Here is a 25,115-nt window from a genome sequence, read left to right on the forward strand (position 1 = left end):
TGACCGTGTACCCTCCAGAGCTTCGTCTTGGCTGTTAATCAACATGAAACATTTAGTTGTTTACGGCAAAACAGCAATCCCGACTGCTGTTAGTCCGGTCCTTTGTTTACCATGTTTATCTGTTTTGAGCAAGCACAAACACAAATGGCCAACTAACCAAATAGGTATTTCTCACTCTCTGTCTCTCTCATAGTTAAGACTGGCCTAGTTACAATGAATTGGGACTGACCGTCCTTCCACCGTGTTTGATTGTTGAACATTGTTACCGTCACATTATCCTGCTGAAACAACAATCTAACCAACAACAGTGCAGATATAAGATCCTTGGCTTTGATTTATTAATTCTCAACATAATAAAGCAGAATAAATGATTGTGACAAACATCGGTTTAGGTTATTGGTATATTGGACAACCCGCATCCTGAGGAAAGTTCCCTTTTAATTTTCTATTTCTTCCCTGCAGTTCAAATTCTGTGTGGATGCTTTCTAGATAACTACTATACGTCTATTTATTCACATTATACATCTTACACAGTGCACACCTCAGTGTGTTTTATTGTTACCATTACTACTTTCTTTTCTGAAAAGAAAAATAAAGAAAATAGTGCAGTTGCCAGATAAGTGTTTTTAGAAACTTGTCCCCAGGAGCTGGAGGAAAACATTCCGTGTACATTTTTATCTCACACAAGGTTTAATGACAATGCACTTGTTGGACCTGTAGCTGCATTTTGCAAAAATACTGTACAAGTTTTCAAAAAAGTATGTTGTGACAGGTGCTACAGTATATTACAATTGCTGACTTGATACATAATTGGCACAACTCAGCAGTGTTGCTTCTTAACTGTCATTCTTGAATTTAATTGTGCAGCCCTACTCTGGAGTAGCGCCGTCCTTGTTTAAAAGCACCTGGAGACCTGTGCACAAACTTGACTTAACTTAAAACGGAGGCAGGCGAGAACAAGAAAGCAAAAAAAAAAAGAAGAGAGTAAACAAGAAAAGGAACAGAGAAATGAGAACATGCAAAATGTAGTGAAAGAGAAGAATGTGGATATATGCGCTCAGGGAAGTCTGGTGGTGTTAAAGTAGGGGAGACAAAGCCTTTAAATAATTGAGCAAGTCTTTCTCTGGGAACTCAATCTCCTCGTCAACTCCTTTTAACGAACAGGACACCAACCTTTACTCTATTTGCTGATCTTTGCCTTTCTCTTCAAATTTTGCTGACAATGAAGGATGTGAAACCTGAGCTGAATCCGGCTGGCCCAGAGACAGATGAATCACAGACATGTCCGAGAAAACAGCTAAGGAATGAATCTGATGAATTCATTACTGATAAATCATTAAAATATGTATAAAAAAAAAATCCATCACCACAAATCTTCCCAAATTAAGCAAGCACTGGAAGACACATACAACGTAAGACCTGACTGACAGAATACTTGGGCCAAAAACCTAATCTTTGGAAGAACTATCATTTGGAATTTGTCACTTAGATGAGGGAGCTTTATTAGCCTTATAAGCTTATTCAAAAGGATTTAGAGCCAAAGACAAAGCCAAACACTATAAACTGTTCATTATTATTATACAACTCTGTTTACAGGCAGGCTGTATGTGTGTGCTATGAGGAATCAACAGGATTAAGTCTTTGTTAAGTCGTCTTGTTAGAGTATGCAAGTATGATTTTACTGTGATGATGTTGTCATGTTTTAGACACTGGTCAGACCTGGCGTTTTCGCACATCTCAGGTGACCTGTTCACATGTGGACAGCTCCAAGTAGAGGTGTGAATGCACTCAAGACACACTGGGGTCGCATTTAAGTAGATCTGATCACTTGAGTGTTCAGGATGTACTACCTAAATTAAAGATAAGTTGAGTTACTTGAGATGAATTGATAAACAAATCGGGATACATTTTCGATAAGAAAACGAATGCTGTTTGGCATACATGTGGCCGCATACTTTAAGGTGTGTGGGAATGTAATGTGTCGACTGAAGGACACACTACTCTAACCCACTACAGTTCCATCGTGAATTGTTGTCATTGTTACTCGGTGTGTAAATGAGGGACATGAGAGTGTGGCGGCGAGGAAACCATGTGTATGACAGACAGAGACGAGGGAGTAAAGGAGTTTGGGGTAAGAGAGCCCCAAGGGACTGGACTAATTCCACACCAGTGTGTTCGATTTGTGCAATATTTGACAGGTAGCCCACTTAGCTTGGAGTAGTGCTGAGCAAGCGAATTGGATTTAGGGAATAATGATGGTGCAGCAAGGCTATCAAAATACTGAGAAAGCTGTGGCGCAATTGAAAGATAATAGGAGAAAAAAAACAGAGGTAGAAACACATTACTAACATTTGCAGGGACCAGGCTCCATACTCCATCGGACACACCAAAACACCAAACCACACATTTACAAAATAATAACTTAGAACTCAGGTGTTTAACTACAGGGATGATTAATTGCCAGGCATTGTTGCAACAGACCTCTACAGACACCCATACATATTGTTGAGAAGTAAGAAGGTGCAGAACAAAAAAGCACAGGATGTGACTGCATGTGTTTTAGAGAGCACTCCAAAATCTGTTCAACATTCAGCTGGCAATTTCACATGTTCTGTAACTGATTTCGCAATTATTCTCTTCTTGATCTTCTTCTTCTTCTCCTTCTCAAACCCTATTGCATAGGGCTGTGCTTTTTCAATAGTCTGACGATTCCATTGTGATCGTCATATAACTGATTCAGTACGATGCAGTGATGCCTCCCACATGGCTACCTTTTCGTCAAAACAGCAGTGAGAAAAGCATGAACTTGAATACGAATTCAAACATTTCTTTACAAAAGAATATGACTTGTGCAATCCCCAAAAACGAAACGAGAAACTGGAAAATCCACAAATAATGTTACACGGCTATAAACGATTATGTGCCGGCACTGCACCGAAGCAGAATCACCAGTGACCCCTGACACAATGCATCTTAGAATTATACTATTAACTGTTCTTAGCCAACAATTCAACTCTTACCAGGAGACACTGCCAGCTGAAAATGATGCAGCTTGTCCTCATCTGGGAAACTGGCTTTGCACGTACCTGGACAGGAACATATAAGAGGATTTATTTATTAAAAAATAAAAAGGTCAAAGCCAAAAGGTGTGTATGAGGTTAGGCTAGAAATCATATTGTATTTTCATCACATGCTTTCCTCAGTTCATACTATCTACACAGACAGCAGCATTTACTTTCTCTTTTGTACACGACATGCCTGTGGGTGTCCCTGTGATACCACATTCCCCCCTGGTGTCCAAAGACATTTACTGCACTCAAGTGCCACAGCTTCACTACAGGCACTTTTTTGCATATAAAAGGTCTTTATTTTTGTTTTCCTCATTAAAAAACAAACAAACAAAAAAATGAACGTGAACATGCAAGTCAAATGGAGTCAAATACAACAGTGCAAATCACAATTATCAGATAAGTTACTATGAGCGGCACATTAAATATACATGTATCACAAATAATTGATGAACATCTTATCATGGATCTGAAAGCTAATTTGTATTTTCCCCAAACATACTTCACCAAGCTCAAGCTCAGATAATTTATGTCAACTTTGGCTGATAACTGCAGCCTCTATATCTTGGCTTATAGATGGTTTTCAACACTGCACACTAGCATTCAATACTTCATTTGTGTATAATTTGCCTGAAGTTTGCCTTTTATTTACCTGTCCATTTGTAGTTTTACTAGGTTCTTGCTTTTGTTCAACTGATGACTAATACCGAGTTGTCTTACTGAAGTATGACCCGAATTTCTAACTATATAACTGTTTACAAATCATATCTATTGTGTACATCTAATAATCCATAAAAATGTAAGCTTAATGCAACAATATATATATATATATATATATATATATATGATCTATTCTGGACAAACAGCTTCATGTTTTTGCAAATGACCTATACCAGGACACTACACAGCAAAAATATATGGGGCCGAACATGTGCTATTATAAGCATGAAGAGGAGGAGAAAGAGCAATAAACCCTCATATAGGAGTCGAACTTGACCGGGTGTGTGATTGCAGTCTGCAGAGGTGTGTGGTGTACTTACTGGGGAGATTGGTTTCAAGTTCTGCAACTTCTGTCGAGAGAAAAAAAAATCACAACAATGACTCAGCAGCGATTTTAAAAACAGGGCTGCGTGGACACATTCACAGAGACACACTTTAAACACTTTAAATTGGGTACATCTATGACACAGTACCTGCTCAGTCACTCTGAATGGTTCATAATTTATAATGTGTGAGCAGCTTTTTCAAAAACAAAGGAGAAAAAAATGCACAAAAACACAACTTCATAGTCTTCATAATTATTACTGTTTTGGCTAGCGTGTTGCTAGATCTTCTGTGAATATAAAAGCTGCAATTTTGAACTTACACAAAACGTCAGATCACAATGAATTGAACAAACCTTTATGTCAATTTCACTGGTCATGATAATCCGGTAATATCGAGAAAACAACAATTAAAAGGTGATGCCAGGTAGAACAAGACCAACGTAAGCAATGACAACGACAAGGGCAACTCGCAGGGACTTAAAAGAGAGAGTGAGGTGTCATGGCGTTGTCTCTCAGGGTAATGAGCATAAACTATAAATAAAAAGCAAAGCAGCAAGAGGCAAGGACAAGGACAGCGAGAAAAAGATAAAAGAGGAATAAAGGACTGCAGCAACAGAGGCATGAAAAACCGAAAGAAAGGCAAGTCCATGGAGTTTAGGCCATCATTATGAGTTTGTTCACTAGTAATGACTGTACTGATTGAAACATGTCACTTCTCATCTCCAACATCAACTCTGTCTTAAAATTCAGAGGCACAAACTGAAGCAGGCCTCCGTAGAAGAGAAAGTTTAACAGAGTGACCCAAAGACCCAGGTACCTTTGGTAAGGAGGCGGTCCCTGATGGAGACTCTGTGGGTGGAGTCGGAGGCTCCTGAGGCCCGGCCAGTCCTTCCTCCATCATCCCTCTTCAGTTTGCTGGCCAATGTAAGCATAGCTCTGGTGCTGTGACCTGCCTCGGTCTGCCCCACGCTGCTGCACTGCACCACACCACTGCTTAGATGCCTGATGATAAAACAGAGCATGAAGAATTCATTTACATTTTTATCGTATTCAGTCAAGAAAAAAATTCTCACGGAATTGGGTCGAGGCTTTTTTCTGTTATGAAATACTTTTTCTGCATAAAATTCATATTTAGTAACTTTAATTTGTAGTGCGACTACAGCAACAACAACAAAACAACCCTGGTCTGCGTATTCTTCTTCTTCCATAAGTTCTGGCAGGCTATACACTAAGAGGTACAATGATGTCCTCCAAAACTTAATGCCAGTGGTATTTAATTTATATTAACTGTGATTGATGTAACATATTTTTAATTCAATGCCTCGTTTTGATCACTGTCTGTTCAACTTGTTCCATCACACACAAACACACACGCTTATGGGGATGCAGTGGGTGCTGTGACTCAGTGTTTGTACAAATATAAATATTAGGGATGCATACATTTGGAGTTTTTGCTGATATCTGATATATCGGGAGTACTTGGGCTGATAACAGTCTGGAATATTATTGATTTTACTGACAGTGACCATGTTTTAAAAAAGGTGTACTGTGTGAATTAATAAATATCCATGCATATATCAGGACTCTGCGTCACAAGATAATCACCAATAAAAAGATCTAATTGAGAGAATTAAACTGATCGGGACACCCCTATTGCTAATTAATGGATAGGAGTACATTGTGCATACTGAGGAGACTGCATTCTTGTCCTAATGACCCCTCGCAAAGCACTTTACATTCATGTGTGCAATCACACAGTGCTTCTATATATAACACATAATCAGAGCCACAACACTTAGGGGCAATTTGTGTTTCAGTGTCTTGCAAAAGCAAACTTTTGGTTTGGTTTCAGTAAACTTGGGTAAAATTCACCAACTTCAGTCCATGACTGAAAGCAGCCAAAAGGCTGTATGTGAGAACACAAATATCAAAAATGTATCTGAGCATTTTCCATATTTTCTCCTGCCAGCTCCTTGTGGTCAAATTTTCACATAATTCCCAAGCGAGCCATTCCAAGAATGAGAACGACCCGTAATTCCTGAGAATAAATTTGAGCACCCCAAGCTGCTGTCTTCGCTTCCCAAATACACCACAAACATCACAGTTTTCATTAATGAATGAAATAATTTCATAACTTAACAATTGAATTACTGTTACTTTATTAACAGTGCTGCTAGTGTAATAATATACAGCCCTCACAATAGAAGGAAAACAACGAAGTTAAACCACCGAACTGAAAGTGCACAGATTTCCTGAGCACACACAGCTGAGAGGCAGAGTTGCAGGTATTCGGTGCACAGTCCCTACCAAAACAGGGGGTTGCTTGTTATCAGCAGAAAGAGGAGTCTCCCTCATGTACTGTAAACTTTGCAGCTCCAAAATCCTGCCACTGCTGCGGCTGCTGCAGCTTAAAACCATCATTATGATATGGAGACCTTACCTGTGCCCTCTGCTGGATTATAAGGGGTACTTCAATTGGCACTAATGAGCTGGCAGCATGCATTTTCCAGCAGGTCATGTCAGTTCCAAACATGAATCTTTACATTCCACATGCCAAATAATATCAATTTTGGAATAATGAGTGACAGCCCTGTCTATACTTTATGCTAAAGCCGGATGCAACCCAACACCTGGATGTTTTAGACATGTTCCTGCTGCTTCTGACCAAGACAATATCCTGCTGCATTCGTCATTATGTAAATAGCAAACTCCAGAGAAGGTCAACACCCACTTTTTCCACGGTTCATATCTTAAAAAAAAACTTTAGATATTCAGATTGGATTAGCTAGAGATCAAACCAACAACCTTATTAGCGGAAAACCCACTCATCCTCCAAAAATTGCAGCTGACCATTTTGATCTGGCAATTTTTGTAAAAGTTGTAAAAGTCACCGTCAGTCACTGTTGGTATGGAGGCCTTTCACCTCTCTCTATGGGAACACTTCAACTGTGTCTCTGTGATACATGCATCCAGTCTGACCCCTGCATGGACTCATTTGGGGTGCAGCAGTGGCAGAGAGGGTAGGTATCGGGTAACAAATATGTCTCAGTGAGACACACTAAACGTCCATCTGCTTGAGCTGTCAATCACTGCAGGCTGGCGCTGCTCACTGACCCAGACAACCTGGATATGAGTGAGATAGCTGCAATGGCAAGGGAGCGCAGTAAACAGTCAACAGAGTGATAAAACATGTCTCATAAAAACATGTTAACAATGACAATGTGTAATTATAACTGCTGTACGTCATCAATGGGACATTTTTTTAAGCAACAAGCAGCTGAGAATTGGAAGACAATGAACAACTTAGCATTAGAATGTGCATTCTGCATCACAAGGGTTGAATTCACAAACTCAAGACACCCAAGCCAAGTCACTATCCCAACTATGTTTTTGGAATGCCGGAGTACCCAGGGAGAACATGCAAACTCCACACAGAAAGGCCCTTGATCAACCCAGGAATCAAACTGCAGACTTTCTTCTTCTGAGGCAACAATTTGAGCACACTGCTCTACTGTGTGGACTGGATGGATATCAACAGTGGAGAAAAACAGAAGCCTGAGACACTATAACACAAAACATAGACAGTGAAATTTAGCCTGAACAAACACAAGCGAGTGAGTAACTCACTGGGCACGACCGCTGTTGTACTAAAGCCAGGATACACAAACTACAGATTCATGACTGCAGATCAAAGGCCTCAAACTTGTGGGCTACAGACATTTGAATGCAGCCCACCCTTTTATATCAAGTTTTAATGAAAACTGGACAACGGCCTTCTCCACCTGTTGCTAAATTATAGGCAGTATTTAATACTAAACATGATTAGCTATTCATGTCATGAACAGAGGGCAATACTTTTATAATAACAATACTTAAGGTTACATGAATCACACATTATCACAAAATGATGTATGTATATATGAGCAACTTTAGTGTTTATATTACAGTTCAATTTGCATCATATATGTCCCTTTTTTACTGTGCATCGTTCCATATCATAACAAACTTTTACTTTGACATTCTGTGAAATATCATCATGTATATTGTCATTGCATTGTCGTGAAGGAATACGTTTTTAGCTAATTTCACACTTAGCTGAACTTTGTTTAACATGACCCCTCATGACCAGACTGGACACTCACTGGCCCCCAGGTCGTTTGAGTTTGAGACCCCCTTAACTAACGAAGGTATCTATATGTTTCATGTACTTTATGTGTTATGCTCGATGATGGTTTATAATTGTATTTTGCATGTATACATTTAAATCCCTGCACCCTCTGCACTATTCGGCTGGTGAACTCACTGTAATAACGAGCCGCTAACACTGCTAATCACAGTTAGCTAGATATAATATCTAACCTTAAAACCCGTGTCAGCTCAGAAGTTCGTTCCTTCCACGCGTGACTGAGCCGTTTCCAAAGGGTGAAAATGCATCTTTAAGTGTTTGTGCCAGGAAAATATTAGCAGTCCTATCTTAGTGTTGTTTTTAGATTTTTACCTGCTGTCTCAAAGCTAGCGCTCCGTGCTACACCATAATCAACCAGGCAGCCTCCTCTGCTGTTCAAGCCGCCGTCTGCAACTCCAGCCGTAGACTGTTGCAGGCACAGCCGACTCCTGAGTCCTCTCCACGCAGGGGATTTGAGGACTGTGAGTGGATTTACCCTCACAGAAAAATCAGCTGTCACAACTTCGCTCCGGCGTCATGAGCAACGGAAGTGCGGTGATTGCCTTTCGATATTGTTGTCCGGGTCCAAACGGGAGTGATAAATAGTTCCGCCGCTCTCGATTCCGGTTAGTTGGAGTTTTAAATGCTACTAATGTGCAGTTGCGGTTATTATATTATATTATATTATATTATATTATATTATATTATATTATATTATATTATATTATATTATATTACAAAATTTTCCACAATCCAAAGAGCTGAGGGGAGGACATTTCAAAAGATATTTCAAAAGTTCAAACTGCTATACCTGATTGTGTTCTGTTATCAGCATCTGTACAACAAACTCATCCTCAGACACGTAAAAGTAACAGAAGAGTCACCTAGGAAAACAAGGCAATAATTCAAGAGTAACCTTGGCTTTGATTTTATGGAAGCACAGGACAGCTTTTATCCATATTCACTGTGAAAATAGGAACAAAAACCTATATTATTTGTCAAAAATTGTAATTCACTCGATCCCCCCCACTCACACACACAGAATTTTAGATTTTGTAGACAATGAAGCCTATTTAAAAATAAAGATGAAGGAAATAAAATGGCACAAATCCCCAAATTTCCAGATGACATAGGACATCATGTACTTGAGACAACTTTTCAAGTTCTCCTCAAATGAACCAAAAATAACACTAAAAAAATGAGAGGATTCACTTCAAAATGAAATATTTCTGTCACTTGTGGGTCTTCAGGCTCACCATCTGTGTGGAGAGACGGGATTAAAAAAAAATAAAAAATTATGTGATGCTTTTCTGGCCAAAGGGAGGAATTAACTCATGTACCTCAAGTCATTTTAAAAGTCTGTTTATCTCCTCAGCAATTTTTTTGAAGAAATGCCATATTTAATTAGCTTGTGTCAACTTTGATGTGTACAGCCCAACAGTGACTTGGAAAATGTTGACCTAGAGTCAAAAACCCATCTGCAGTCTGTATGTTGGAGGCAAAAAATGTTAGGATTTATCATGACATTGAGTCCAGAGTTGGGGATTTCTTAAAGGCTGTAAATCTGTCTTCACTTTCATTTCCATCTCTCATCCATGACTGAGGAGCACTGGGGAAAAAGGTAACACGTCATTATAATTATTTTTAGTTGTAGTTGTTGTGATTTAATAAACATGTTCAACTCTAAAACCTCACATTTAGATTTTTTTCTGAACATTTTCCCACAATTTACAACACAACAACTGTAAAACATTTGACCCATGAATAAATCTCAGCGAGGCAGCGATGGCAGACTTGAAAGGTTGTGGGAGATGTCGCTATCAGAAACATAAGTGGGAGGACAGTTTAAACATCCAACTTTCCTAATGTTTGTCTAAGATGTAAAGGAAGAATTTACCCAAAACATATCTAAATACTTGTGTGTGTTCAGGAGCAAGAGGAATAAAAACTACTGATGACTTAAGACCATGAAGTGCCCATTAAAAAGTTTCAGAGGTGAATCCTACTGCTAACAATCTGTCAAAACCAATTTTCCTTTCTCGTTTTGATGTTGTTTTTTGGTCCCTTTTCTAATAAGCATTTAAAAAAATACCCAAAGACTTTCCACTATCCTGTCTTTACTTCTTTTTTGATGCTTGATACTTTCCAGGCAGAACACCACTGATCTGCTGCTATGTTATGAACTGCTGGGACTTTTTAGATCATCTGTGACATCTCTGCTTCCTTCCTATACCTCTAAGCAAACATCTTCTCTTCAAATTTTCTTTGTTTACTCAGACTGCATTGCAGACTTGGACTGAATTTTGGGGTTGACTCATCAACTGGGAGATAACACACTGGTTTATTTCAACCTGAAATGAAGGATTAGGTAACTTTCATGAAAGAATTTGAATAATACATCCCCACAGCACAACTTAAATGTACATTTCCTTTCATAATGCTTTGCCACCAATTAATCTGAGTGCACCACAGTTACAGTATATCTGGCTGTCAGCTCAGATCAAACAGTGACTATGACTCAGCAGCCACAGTAGAAATAACCGGGGGCTTTGCTCCTTCTGCTGGACCCCATGACCCAGATGTGACTAATTTGTTTACGAGAGATAAAACTTCTCTGCAAGAACAGGATTAATGCACATGTCATAGGAAAACTAATCTTGTTTTTACTCAGTGTTTGCTTCACGTCTTCACTGTGGTGAAGGGTGAAGAGTCACGAGTAAGGGTGGTTGGAGGTAGTTGTGTGCTGTATGTATTAGGGATGGGAATCGGTATCGGTACGATACTGGTCAAAATCACTGGATCATATATTATCGGACAGATAAAAATGTAAAATCTGATACGATCCAAAAATCCTATCCATCACATGCTTCACTATGCACAGACAGAAAAATAGAAATAGAACATTTTAGCTGAGTCATGTTTTGTCTGTTTATTATATGTGTTGCAAAGTCATTGAAATGACTCAGCACAAATGTTTGGTTGACAGCTTCATAGTTTCATAAATGGTCTAAAATGACTACATCGGACTGATATCGGTATATCAGACACTGAAAAGTGGTATCATCCCATCCCTAGTATACTGTATACACATGTTTGTTTATACTAGCAGGTAATGCATTCTGCTGACCTAGTAGGTCATCAAACTTAGTGGTTAGGGCCAGTAGATTATGCCGATAAGTCATATTGTTTTGTATTGTATGTGATCTTACTTTATATTTGTTATTTAAAAGCCCTTTTACGTTCCAGGCTTTGGAAATTAACAGTAGCTACAAATGCTGTGTTACATTACATCAGTTCTCAATGTTAATGTATATATAATATATATAACAACAAACTACATGCAGTGCCAGACTCCCAATTTAATAATATGGCTTAACATCTCTCGTAAGATTAGGAGTAAGGGAATGAGGCTGGGAAATAGTTGACCTAATAAAACAAATAGGCTGTGTTTTTATAATAAATGTGTGGTGCCGACATTTTATCATAGCCTCGTCATTCATGTGTGAAGCTGGTGTGATTTGCAATGACTTTAAGTATCGGGAAAAGCCTATATTATCATGTATCAGCGACATCGTGTATATGTGATCCAATGCTTCGTGACAAGGATATCACACTCACAATACGGAACATTTCAGTTGTCAGGCTCTAGCACATAATAACCTGTGAGTGGTGTCAGAAGCATGCACAGAGGAGATGGATACATCCTGTACACCAGACACTGTTTGACAGAATGCCTCGCCGGGAATGAAGTTGCTCCACACTCACTGTACAGAATTTGAAAGAGCCGAGACAACACACTCGGAAAGTTACTCAGTTAAAAAGTTCTGACTCTTGGCATTACACAGTTTTGCACAATAATTAAACATTTAAAACCACTGTGGTACTCAGTGAGGGACCAGCTAAGCAGAATATTGTCAACAATAACCCAGGTCTTCTTTCTCCTTGGTTGCATTGATGGACATCTGGAAACAGTCAGGCTTCCTCTGGTTTGCAGGCCAACACGTAGTAATACCTTATTCCCACCATCAGCTCGGTCTCAGCTGAGGTCACCTTCATTATGGACATCAGCCTGGTGGGGCATTATCACCAAAGCTGCCACTACATATTTTGGGCTATATATATATAATAATGCAATGCGTACCTTTCACACATGTCCTGGGAGAGATTGGCGGCCCTCTGTGGGTCTTCTCTCAGCAGAGCCTGATAAGTTGAGAAGGTCTCCAACATCCCGATGAAGCTGCACAGGGGCATGGATCTTCTCACCCATATATTCTCCTGCCTACACACACAATAAAACATACCTCCATTTATAGGCTTTTATTTGCACAGATTACTATCAAAACAGTGCAGAGATAAAACAGACAGTGCACTCTTCCTAAATGATTATTTCTAAGACATTGTACACGTTCATTATGAGCTGTGGGTCAAAGTGATTGAGTTAATTTAAACATGTGCCAATATAACAAACACTTTTGATCAAATGCCTCCCTCTAGTGGTTTTTTTTGGAACCTCATAACCTCAATTTTACTCATTCATTCATCGTTTACCACTTTATCCCCCACATAAGGAGGATAAGCCAAGTCCCAGCTGACATAGGGTGAAAGGCGGGGTGGACTCTAATCAGGTCACCAGTCCAACACAGAGACAAACAACCATCCACTCTCACACCTACAGTCAATTTTTACAGTCGCGAACCCCCAGTCCAGAATAAACCCAGGGTTAAAGCGCCCTAGGCTAGATAATACCTCGGGTATATTATGGCCTAAGTCGCTTTAACCCCGGAGTATGGGCCAGAATATACCCCTCTTGTGTAAGGAGGTTTTGATTGTATTTAGTCAAGAATGGGTTAATTGTTCAACATTTTATTGGGGATTCAGCTGTGTCATGTAAATTAAGTGAGAAAGCTAACTGACGTAAATCTTAAAATACCCTAACCCTGAAAATGTGAAATGTCAAACAAATGTTTGTTAGCAATTAGAGACTTGTTTTGGATAAATGTATGAAACTTACTAAAGTAGTGGATGACTTCTATATCCTACATTTTATATATTTATAAAATATATATTTTATAATTTTTGGCTAAAATATAGGGTATTATATATATATATATAATATTCCAGGGTAAGTACATGCTCGCGTTCCTGTTTATAAATATCAGTGAATGAATATACTGTGTAAATACAATCAACATTTCTTTACCACAAGAGGCGTATACTCTGGCCTATAGGTTTTATTCTGGACAGGGGTTCATTTGGTCTGTTACACCGGGTCTGCAGTGAGAACAGAGGATGCATGAAGGTAAGTTTAAACATTTATTTAACACACGTTTCCTTATTACAGTTCAATAAAAAAAAAAAGTTTCAGAAAAACTTCTGAAAACGAAACATTATGGTCTCTCACCACTCCTTGACTGGGTAAGGGATGGATTCATATGCCGCCCGGTACAAAACATCTGTTCTGGCACCAAGACAAGGGTTGCGGTAAGGTTTCAAGGCTTCATAAAACTAAAAGTGAAAAGAGGACAATAACATTACAAAATGGAGTCATGAGATTGTTTCCTTCACACAAAGCCTTGTATAATAACAGGATACAGTATGTTTTGCTGTATAAAAACAAAATCATAACATCTCGGAGACAGTTATTCAATAAAATGAAGCCAACTGAGGACAACTCCATTAAAAGAAATATGACCACCAGATGGTGGTGTTGTTTAATTCGATTTGATAGTGTCATACAAGCATTTGTAATTCATTTTAAACATATTTATTCTTCAGACATGTTTTAATGAAGTTGGGGGTGTATTTTAACAGGTTGTTCAACACTTACTTTTTACCTGCAGAAGTAAAAGTGTGTATCAGTACTCCCTGCACGTACCTCTTTGCAGACTTGGTTGAGTGTGTGCAAGCAGCAGTCCTGGTAGCTGATCTCCATGTCCATGGTGTAGCTGAGCAGGGCTAAGCAGCCACGGGGCTTCAGGACTCTGTGGGCCTCCTGGAGAAAGTGTGGCCTGTCAAACCAGTGGAAAGCAGTCATGGCTGTCACCAGGTCCACTGAGCTGTCAGCAAATGGCAGCTCCTCAGCCAAACACTCCCTGAAGATGGAACAGGAGCAACTTTAAAACTTCTGACACTACTGGGGAAAAAGGACATTTGAGGTAATCCGTTATTTAACTCAAACATGCACCAAGTGTGACACAGCATTGCTAATAGTTGCACTGCCTTTATTAATTCAGTGATGTATTCATTTTTCAGTCACACCATATTAAAAATTGACTTTGCTTATGTTCTTCTTATACTTTGTTCAAATAAACCAATCAATGTAAAAAGGTTCAGAATCAATAAAAGTACGAGTTTCAATTAACACATTTAAAACACTGTTAAGTTAATGTAGCACCAGTTCAGTGACTGAATAACTCTTGGGTTGAAAACCAAGCTGTGGGGTTGTTGTGACAGGACTATAAAACATAAACTATGGGTCTAACATTCACACTCCTAAACTATGAGCTGATTCTCAGCATCGGTCCGATACTGATCAAAATCACTATGTGTTAATGTTAAATCCGATACGATCACTATGAAGAGGCTGTAAAAACAACAGCATTTTAACTGAGTCTATGACCCTATACATAAATGTATATTTCTTTAATGTGTGCTATAGCAAAACAATATATAAGGATTAAACCAGCGATGGCATGTTAGGAAGTAATAACACTTTGTTATTATTCTTAGACATGTAGTTGTCATTTTGGTACAATTTCTAAACAAGGCAATCAGAGATGGCAGACCCCATTCACGCAACAAGCCTCTGGCGGCCTCTGTTGGTCATATTGGCAAGTGCAAGTGTGGAAGCACAAACAAACAAACAAACAGACACACACACAGAGCCACCAAAAACAATACTTCACTCCCACACTCCACAACATGCTCCCAAAATTATTCAGCCATCCAATTTATTCCTTTGTTAACAATGTGTCAAAGATGCATGGGGAACTATATTGTAGTAAAAGTATGCAATTGACTTAGAAAATACTGTGGAGTAGCAGCAAAAGAATTCAGGTTTAGGGAAGCTAGTTTGGAGTCAGTCATTGGCCTGTTTCCCAGTTCTCCACTTGTTGTGTAATGTGGGCCTCATAGTATCGCCAGACAAGGGTCACATTGTTCTCTCTTTGGCCAAGGTTCCACAAAGCTCCTTGTTGGATTCAGATTTGAAGAGATCATATGATTTCAATAGTCATTTTCTAAAATCACTATTTCAATAGGCACTTTTGATTATAGTTTTTGAAAAAAGTAATAAGCTGTCACAGAATGTTCAATTCACTTCGCTACCGTGCCATGTAAAAAGTGACTCTGACTCTTGAATAGTCCATGCTTACCTATATGTGATGTTTTTCTCTTTAGCATGCTGCAAAGCCAGTTCCAGCTGGGCAGGACTCACATCTGTCCCCACCACCGAATCAAAGTGTTTCGCCAGCAGCAAAGTTCCCTGCCCTGAGCCACAACCCACATCCACTGCCAACTCAAATGGATGACCTTTCTGTCAAGTCAGTCATCATGTTTACACGTTGTTATGGCAAGATGCAGTCATAATAAGACCAGGAACATCATTTCAAAACATGATCCTTCATCTTTTGGCACTTACGTGTTTTTCCAGGAATTGAAGCACCAGTTGTACCAACTCATCCGAAGGAGGGACCCTGTGCTTCCAGTAGGACGCAGCATGTGCCTGGCCATTAAAGAAACGGTAGGCCATTGCTGTAGCTGACGCCTCTCTGAACTGCTAATCTAGCATTAATTCAAGGGTCTGCTTTTTCACTGGCTAGGAGAAACCACACTGTCTGTAGGCGCACGTTTAGGCAAGAGAGAACTTGCATGGAGCAGCAGGGATGCCTGGGAAATGGGAGGTTCCTTTCATGCCAACAGTTCAACTTTTTGAGCGTGTTAAAGAGGCAGCTCCACAAATATTGAGATCGAACTCGCTTGTTGCACAACCTTTGCTCCTTTAAAACACTGCCAATATAAATGAATGTAATAATGAATGGAAATCCACATGAAGCTCAAAGGTCCATGTGATAGTGGGTTAAATAATGTTGGCACTCTTTCACCAAAGAGTCAGCAGAATTGAACTTAGACTGTTTCCTGTTGCAAACAATAAACACAAATACATTCCAACACTAGCACCATGGTATTATTCTATTCTAACTATTGCCTCATCACGTTTTACCTCTTGCAGGCAAAGAAATGCTGCAAAAGCACATTTGCTATTGTAAATCTGTGTAACACTTTTTCTGTGTGTGTGTAATGAGAAAACTTCCATCCATTGGTCCAGTATAGGACATGAAATATCTTGAAATTATTTCAAACGTTTGGTGGGGGCGATGGTCGTCTTTCAACTCAAAGTTGTTGGTAGAACAGACAGGGATAATCTTAATACGTAGATCACATCGTATACTGTGTGAGCATAAACAGAGTCCAGTATTGGCGTCAGTAGTGAAATGGAGACAGTAAAACCTCTGAGTTTCCAGCTTCTTCTGCAAACTAGCGTTAGCCTGGAGGCTAGCCTCTTAGTCGCTGACTGGCAAATGATGGGAACTTACTGCTTGTTCCTTGTTTTAACTGCACATCTCTGTACAATTTAGCACCATAGAAAAAAAAATTGCGAATAATTTACAAGTCTGCAATGAATTTGCCAACTAATTCCTCACAGGGATTCGTGTGCTTGCGCAATTAGTGCTCCGCCTGCTTCATTCTGTAAGAAGGGGGTGTGGCCTATGGCTTTGCCTCAGGGCAGCGAGCACAGTGCATTCTGGGAGTCGTTGTCATTCTCCTACATGAGCCCTGACTTCAAATATTACTTCATATTTCTAATACATTGATGACCCAGTTTTAATTAAAAAATATAATCTTTCCAGTGGTGAACTGATACTTACACACATTTAGCACCAAAAGTAAAGAAATGTGTGTTGGTCGATTATTTCTTTGTTGTAACAATGCTTCGTTGCAATAAATCTTATACTGTTGGAAAGCCTGATTATTTCCCTTTTAAATGGAGCCACTTTTATTGTGGGTTTAAGACTTGCTTAAACAGCCTATTCTGCTATGGACACTTGTTTGGTGTCATAGTCTAAAGAAGAAAGACATATTGGTAATTTAACAATTTCAACAATTTATTATTTGACAATTACAATGATTAAGAAAAAAAAGGGGTAAGAAGACAAAGAAAATAGACAAGAATGTCCACATTAAATATGTTCTCTTCTTAAAGGTCTTCTTAAAGATTTAAAAATAGGACAATCGGCGCAAGGTGTAGCTGCAATAAATGTTGCCAAATTTTACACTGTACCTTGAATGCATCACATGCATCACATGTTTAAATGTTAAAAAGTGCTACAGTGTAGCTTATTGGGGTTTCGATGCCAGGACGCAGTAATATTCCAGCTCCCACTTTAATTCTGTGTCAAGAGACGTGACAGCCATCACAGCCAGAAACCTGTGAAGCAGTGCAGAGAATGATTATGTGGCATCACAGCTCAGTACAGCGCCACACACACGTAAATTAGGTGGTTAGGATGTTTGGGGTGTGGTGGGGTTACCTGTCCTGAGTGTTGAGCAGCAGGTCTTGAGCAGACTTGGGGTCTTTCTTTTTGTACGTTTGAAAAGCGGACCAGGTCTCAATGAATCCCATCAGGTTTCTCAATGAGATTAAATGGTTTGCTTCGGTATATTCAATCCTGTGTGTATATCAATATCCATGTGTTATTTCACAGAAGAAGAAAAAAAAACAAGGTAAAGAATTCAAAAAGCAAATATACAGAAGAGAATCAGACATTTTTTTCTCTGATTTCTGAGAATAAAGTGAGAATTCTGAGACTTTAATCTCAGAATTCTGACTTTTTTCCTCAGAATTAATGCGGTTTTATTTTTTCTACATATGGCCCCAACACTTACTTCCATAAATAACTTTTTAACACAAAAACAAAAAGCAGATTTTAGATCTGGTGTAATTGTCTGCTTTTAGCCTTTACCAGCAAGGACAATCACCGGGATTGGGGTAGGCTGATACTGTACAACACACAGTACCAGAATCTCTTAATTGGACTATTTTGAGCACAAACACTTTTATTTATGTTTAGGTTAGAGGTCATTATTCATTCGAATTCATTATTATGGCCCAAAGTAATCATTTCTCAGGCTGCACTACATGATGTTCTTGTTCAGACTTTGTTTCTATTGTCTAGCGTTTCACTGTTTATTGTTTAAAAAAGAAATAAAAAAGAACAATTTGATACCTCTCTTTGTCTGGAAAAGTGATGGCAGCGTAAAGATCCTCCAGCTTGTTATCACATACAGCTACACGGTTGTTTGTGTGTGGCATTAGCGTCTGCTTCACCTGGGAATTGATTACATTATTACAAATACATTTCAGCAGTTATTGCATTGTGTGGAGTAGTGGTTTAAATGACGTTGTGTGTGTGTGTGTGTGTATGTTGTCTGCAAAAAGTAAAAATGCATTTGTATATGTTTGTGTATTAATAATAGTATGGAAATACCTATTGATGAGGGACTTTTATTGTATTAAAAGATACTGGTGATAATTCCACTCAGTCAGAGTGCACTCACTTCTTTATAGATATGGGTGAGTTGTTCTCCACAGTTCTTGTAGTGAAGTTTGCTGCTCATATCAGAGTAGCCCAGCAGAGCCATACAGCCCCGGGGTTTCAGAACCCTACTTGCTTCAGCCAGGAACCTGTCCTGATCAAACCAGTGGGCTGCTGATGCTGCTGTCAGCAAGTCTACTGAGTTATGTGAAAATGGAAGCTCCTCTGCTGTCCCTTTCCTGCAGATGAAACAGGAAAATCAACCAATCAGAACATGTGAATACCAAATAATGGACACAGAGACAGTGGCTTTTTACTGTGACACAGACATGATAATCCTTCTCATCTTTGTGGCATTTTTGTGGAGGGTAAATCCAAAGCCTATGAACAAATAGCTGGTATAACAGTATGAGCTCTGCAGCAGCAGCAGCAGCAGCAGCGTGCAGTGTGACTCAGCCACCATGTGTTCCACATTCATCCATGAGGCCTTAGCCTGAGGCAAACCTGGCCTGTTCAGCACAGTGGCTGCATAACAGGTGCAGGGACATACGGCTAAACCGCAGCGTCACATACGGCCATGTCCTGTCAAATGGTGGCACAGCACGGTTAACTTGCGTATCCACTAGCGTAGCACCAGGTACTTTTTTTTAGTACCTGCTCTGGCGAGGTTCCATTTCTATTGCTGGTGGAATGTCAATATCACAAAACATTAAAAAGTACATTAGCTCATAGTTCTCCTAAGGTTAGTTAGACACAAACCAATAACTAAGCCTAAGAGAGCAGGTTTTTATATCTCTATAAAACTGCAATTGGATCAATTACTCCTTTTTCTCTATATAGTCTGTTTTCAGTTACAACCAGAGTTTGACGGATGAATCCTTACGTTCTGTTTACGCTGATTTACTCATGTAGAAATGAACCTTGTTGTATACAAGAGTTGAATTTTGTGTTACATAGACACACAAATTTAATGCTGTCAGTCATTGCAATTAATGGTTGGTTAATTCAAAACGGGCTAGTGATGAAATAAAATAATTCATCTTTTATCTATGTAAACATGAAGTTTAAAAATAACAACAGTGTGGAATGCTGGGAAGTTTTGGGAATAATTACCTGTATGTGATGTTGGGGCAACTTTGCACCGCTCTGGCTTCGTCCAGCTGACACTCACTGACGTCCATTCCCACGACTTCTTCAAAGTGTGGCGCGAGTAGTTGACAATTCTGACCCGTTCCACATCCTAGATCGACTGCCAGCTCGTGTGGTTGTCCCTTCTGGGAAAAGATACGCAGTATTTAGCACGTGTGATCGTTTGAGAGGCACTCACCTGCCACTACACCAAACATTAGGTACACCACCAAACATTAGGGGTATTAGGTATTAGGTACACCAAACATTAGGTACACCAAACATTAGGTACACTATTAGGTACACCAAACATTAGGTACACCAAACGTGCACGCATTAGGTACACCAAACATTAGGTACACCAAACGTATTAGGTACACCAAACATTAAGTACATCAAATATATTAGGTACACCAAACGCATTAGGTACACCAAACGTTCAACTGCTTGTCAACACACGTGTAGTCGCCAAGTCCCATTTTCAGCCGCTACTAATTGCTAATTGATAGTTGAGAAACTGATACCGAAACTCAAATTGCATTTATTTTAGGAAAATGAAAATTAGCCAAAATTAGCAACACCTGTTCCTAAAAGTCAGTTCCAGCCTCGGCCTTTAACCATTGCACCCCCTGATGTTCAGGAGGAAACCAGAAAATACAAATGAATGTATGGCTCCTACAACAAATATCTAATCTGCCAATCACATGGTAGCAATTTTGTTCAGAATCAGAATTTGTGCATTCAAACAAGGAGTGTGTGATGGTTCCGCTTTTCTCTCTAATACGAACAAACAAAATAGATATATAACAGGAGAAGAGAATTTCTTTTTTGGAGCCGAAGATATAAATATAAAAAAAAGTATATATTTATACTTTTTATATTCTGGTCAGCAAAATGCCCTTCAGTGCTCCAAACTGTGATAAAACAGTGTATTGTTCACTCAAAGCACATTTGGTGGTACCATACCTTGTTATCCAAGTATTGAAGAATAATATTTTTGAGACCATCAGGAGGCGGAAAGCGATATGTTTGGTAGATGGAGGCATGTTCCTTCCCCTCAAAGAAGCGGTGAGTCATGACGGTGCGTAAACTCTTTGTCTCTTTATTGAGCAAAGCTTTCTCTTTAGTTACCTTTAGTCTCTTGTCAGCCCACCTTTAGATTCTACACAGCTCCTGTCTTATCTTGTAAGAACTTATCTTTTTGGTAAATCTCCACATACATACACACACACACACATACACACCCAACTCCTGTAGGGCACAGGTCATGTTCATCCGTCACAGACAAGAAAATAATCTCTAACTTACACAGAGTTAAGTTACTGAGTAAACCAAACTGCAGTCTCAAACACCGGAGTGGTGCAGAAAAGAACATTTCAGTTTTTATTTTGTTGCTGTTAACATGAGTAATCCTGCTAAAGAAGCAGAAGCTCAGTGCACACGGAATGTAATCAGTTAGTTATTTACTGTTAAATATTTCACTGCAGTGTTTCTTTCAATCAGACTTTGGTTTTTGACCAGTGTCAAGCTGAGCTGCAGACTTTATCCTTTCATAGCCAAATGAATTCTGCACTTCTTAGCTGCATATTGACGCCAGTGTCAATACTCTATACATTTACAGTACATGAGTTTGTCAACGTCACAATATGCATATAGAAAACATAGTGTCAGATCCTTTTAGTCTGTCGCTGCTTTTATGATACAGTTTGGCTTGGTTAGCTGAATTATATGCATTTCTGTTCTGTTAAAAGACTTTTTCATGCACACATTCAGATGCTTAAACTCAATGGCCACATTATTAGGTACACAAGACACCCAATAAAGTAAAAGTAGTGGCACTTGGCGCAGGTTACCATGCTACAGCACGGATGTTAATGATTTACTTTTAGTTGATTAACTGCTATTAATAATTTAACTGACTGAGAGAGATTTCAGCTGTTGCTATTCATCTGTGTGTCATTTGTTAGGGCTTGAGATATGGTGTAGTTATGACTTATACCAGCAGAGGGCGCACATCAATCGAAGCACTAATGTAATTAGCAGGAGAAGAAGTCAAAGTGAAGTGAGTTGACGTGACCTCTGAGCTGCACATTGGCCGTGACATAGTGCCGCCACTCAGGGCCAAAGTTAACAGAAACGTCCTCTGTGGAAAAACTCTGCCCTGTTGGATTTAAACCCTGTTTTACTGGTGAAAAAAGCAAATACGCCATGTTTCACAGTTCGTCAGACAATATCTGTGTGTCCCACAGACATCCAAGTCAGCAGAGCGAGTGTTTCCCCTGACGTTGGCAACTTGGTCTTTGAGCTCCGGATCCCTGGCCGCATCGGGCTTTGAGTGAGCCCGATTGGCCTTCCCTTCAGATCTTCAAGAATAGCAACGAGCAGACAGGCTGACGTAAGCACCAGCCTCATTGTTTTATTAGCCTCCCATTAGTTACAGTACGTTCTGCTAATGTGCACTGTTTTAAATTTAAATAAATAAAGAAAAAGACATCCAATAACCCAAGTATTGGTTAAGGAAAATGCACAACATTTGAAACCCTAATGCCCCCCCGCCATAATGTTTTGGTTTGGTTACCTGGGATGGCCCTCTGGGGTAGCACAGTGTGTATAATTGCTCTTGAGGGACGACGGAGATAATGACCTGTTGACCATTTGTAACTTGGTCACGCTCCATATTGAAAAATGTGCAGTATTCTGCCCTCTTGGGTTCTCATTAAAGCTTTGACATCCAAGTCATCATCTAAGCGGAGTTGAGCCAAACCCATTTTAGTCATTCAGAACTGTTTTGTTTGCTTTTTCTTTCATTACAATGTATTTCACGTTAACACTGAGTAACGCTAATTGCCTCTGTCTGGTGTTGCAGCACCCACAACTGTGGGACTATTTCAAGTTATTACACTAACCTTACATCACATGGCCAGTTGTTGTCATAATGTAAATATGCGTTAAAATTAATCACAGAATTTGGAGTTTATAGGCTATGTTAATCATGGTATTAAAGACATCGTGAGACGAAGGAATCTTCAAGGATGGATTCCATGCCATCGTGCGTCATATGTTCTCGTGACCTCTCCATGGTGGTGACCCTGTACACATGGGTCAAAGATATTCCTCTGGTTATCTGATTGTGTGTGAACTTCTATGAAAAGTGTATTGTGGAATAAAACCAAGTACGACAAAGTAACACATTAACACCTTCTTTCACTGATCATGAAGGTCTTTCACAGTATAGAGAAATGTGCAAATGTGCAGAGATGTCCCTTCATTTTTCATTTAAGAGACAGCAGGGGCCTCAAACTCAAAATGACCTGGGGGCCAGTGAACTTCTAGTTTGGTCAGGAGGGGACCGGAAAAAACCCCCAGCAGTTTCGGAAAAATTGGCTGAAAAACTGATTAGAAATTAAAGTTACATCTTGACAATCCATCCATCCATTTTCTAGCGCTTTATCCTCCACGGGAGGGTGCTGTGCCAATCTCAACTGACATAGGGCGATAAGGATGGGTACAAACTGGACAGTTCACCAGTCCATCGCAGGACCATATATATAGAGAGACAAACAACCATACATTTTCACTTTCACACCTATGGTCAATTCAGAGTGTCCAATTGACCTAATCCCCATATTGCATGTTTTTGGACTGTTGGAGGAAGCCGGAGAACCTGGACAAAACCCACGCACACACGAGGAGAACATGCAAACTCCATGCAGAAAGGCCCTTGACCCAACCGGGGCTTAAACCTGGCAGGAGTTCTAACCACTACACTGACCGACGTGTATCTTGACAATTGATTGCACACCATTTCAAAGGAAAAGTTTTTTTTTGTGTCTGACTTTTAAATGTTGCACAATATTAGACATGAGACAAGTCAAAACACTGCCTCCAGAAATACACAAGTTCCCTTTACTATCATGGATATTACATGAAAGTGCAACAGAATTAAAGCACTGCGACCAATATTCTCTTGACCATTTACTAAATTGGAAAACATTTTTTGTTTTGGTTTGGTTACCTGGGATGGCCCTCTGGGGTAGCACAGTGTGTTTAATTGCTCTTGGGGGGATGATGGAGATAATGACCTGTTGACCATTTGTAACTTAGTCACTCTCCATATTGAAAAACATGCAGTATTCTGCCCCTCGGGTTCTCATTACAGCTTTGACATCCAAGTCATCACCTAAGTGGAGTTGAGCCAACACACACTTCATTTGTGTGAATCTATCAATGAATATTGTGATTTGATGAAGAACTTGCAACCGATAAAATAGTTGAACTCTTTTTCTTCTTCTTTTTTACATATTCAAGGCTGGTGGGAGTGGGAGTATCTGTATAACAATGACTTGAGTGAATCCCAGTGTCTTTTCCACCTAGATCCAGTAAAGAATTTTAGATTTGGATCGAGCCAATAGAGCACATTTGGAATGTAATAGAAGAGGAAATTGACAGCAGACAGGGCCGGCACAAACTTTCCTGGGGCCTTGATCAAATTAGCAACATTTAATTTTGGGGCCCTATATCAACGCCAATGATAAAGCAGTAAATTACATGATGATTCTGGGGGAAATCTGCACAGTTGTAGCTGTGTTGCCTATGTCAGCCTTAGCCTTACTAAGAACATGCCAGGCTTTAATCTAAAATGGTTGTGCTTAAATTGTGTTGATTTTCACTTTTCGTGAATGATGGCACAACACTAAAGACTAAGAAGGAACAAAATAAAACAACAGACAATACATTTTTGTAACCATGACAAAGGCTTTACTTGTTTTGTTTTAAAAATGGCAAACGTGCAACAACAATTAAAGAGCGTCAAAATAAACTATTAAAAATAATTATGATATCATTAAATATGAATCGTTGATTCACAAATGCCCAAAGGACAGTATTAAATAAAAATACAATACTATAAATAAAACAAATATTTAAATAAGTAATAAAGAGATAGAACTATAACAAGATAAAATGGTTAAAGAACAAGATTAGGGCTGCAACTAACTATCGATTAATCTGTCGATTAGTTTCTCAAAATGTTGAAAAATAGTGTTGACCAAACCTGGAGATGATGATGTTCTCGATTGTCTTGTTTTGTCCACAAACCAAAATGATTCAGTTT

The 25,115-nt window shown here is 39.3% G+C and overlaps 3 protein-coding genes across 4 annotated transcripts in view; all 3 read right to left on the reverse strand.

Moving 5' to 3' along the window:
- ube2f (ubiquitin-conjugating enzyme E2F (putative)) overlaps positions 1-8,837 on the reverse strand; it is a 30,699-nt gene extending 21,862 nt beyond the window's left edge. The window contains exons 1-4 of one of the 2 annotated variants that reach the window (XM_044019137.1): positions 8,613-8,837; positions 4,932-5,116; positions 4,109-4,138; positions 3,021-3,086 (exon numbers count right to left, since the gene is read on the reverse strand). In XM_044019137.1, coding sequence (XP_043875072.1) covers positions 3,021-3,086; positions 4,109-4,138; positions 4,932-5,046 — 211 coding nt within the window. In that variant the 5' untranslated portion in view covers positions 5,047-5,116; positions 8,613-8,837. Of the gene's footprint in view, positions 1-3,020; positions 3,099-4,108; positions 4,139-4,931; positions 5,117-8,612 lie in introns of both variants that reach the window. The other variant, XM_044019136.1, reaches the window with a different exon arrangement.
- A 1,764-nt stretch (positions 8,838-10,601) lies between these two features.
- LOC122765465 (putative methyltransferase DDB_G0268948) lies at positions 10,602-16,205 on the reverse strand. The gene is made up of 6 exons (XM_044019721.1): positions 15,919-16,205; positions 15,653-15,813; positions 14,155-14,371; positions 13,681-13,784; positions 12,421-12,558; positions 10,602-12,348 (listed from the first exon to the last, which is right to left on the reverse strand). Exons 1-6 carry the CDS (start codon positions 16,027-16,029, stop codon positions 12,252-12,254), a joined length of 828 nt encoding a protein of 275 aa, XP_043875656.1. The 5' UTR covers positions 16,030-16,205; the 3' UTR covers positions 10,602-12,251.
- A 1,217-nt stretch (positions 16,206-17,422) lies between these two features.
- On the reverse strand, positions 17,423-21,280 carry zgc:162396 (uncharacterized protein LOC555292 homolog). The gene is made up of 6 exons (XM_044051762.1): positions 20,969-21,280; positions 19,988-20,148; positions 18,897-19,113; positions 18,566-18,666; positions 17,870-18,007; positions 17,423-17,766 (listed from the first exon to the last, which is right to left on the reverse strand). The coding sequence occupies exons 1-6, from the start codon at positions 21,077-21,079 to the stop codon at positions 17,676-17,678; spliced, it is 819 nt and encodes a 272-aa protein (XP_043907697.1). The 5' UTR covers positions 21,080-21,280; the 3' UTR covers positions 17,423-17,675.
- Between the last annotated feature and the right edge of the window lie 3,835 nt (positions 21,281-25,115).

This window comes from Solea senegalensis, linkage group LG2, assembly GCF_019176455.1.
Source record: "Solea senegalensis isolate Sse05_10M linkage group LG2, IFAPA_SoseM_1, whole genome shotgun sequence".
Taxonomy (NCBI): Eukaryota; Metazoa; Chordata; class Actinopteri; order Pleuronectiformes; family Soleidae; genus Solea; species Solea senegalensis.

Bases quoted from the DNA above. Each gene is read 5' to 3' on its own strand.
- zgc:162396 (XM_044051762.1), bottom strand. From the start codon at position 21,079: ATGACTCACCGCTTCTTTGAGGGGAAGGAACATGCCTCCATCTACCAA. The intron at 20,149-20,968 runs GTATGGTACCAC...ATCTTTTCCCAG, and splicing joins TTCAATACTTGGATAACAAG to AAGGGACAACCACACGAGCT. The intron at 17,767-17,869 runs GTAACCCCACCA...ACTGCTTCACAG, and splicing joins CTGCTCAACACTCAGGACAG to GTTTCTGGCTGTGATGGCTG.
- LOC122765465 (XM_044019721.1), bottom strand. From the start codon at position 16,029: ATGGCCTACCGTTTCTTTAATGGCCAGGCACATGCTGCGTCCTACTGG. The intron at 13,785-14,154 runs GTACGTGCAGGG...TTTCACTTTTAG, and splicing joins TCAACCAAGTCTGCAAAGAG to TTTTATGAAGCCTTGAAACC. The intron at 12,559-13,680 runs GTGAGAGACCAT...TTGTGTGTGTAG, and splicing joins CCTTACCCAGTCAAGGAGTG to GCAGGAGAATATATGGGTGA.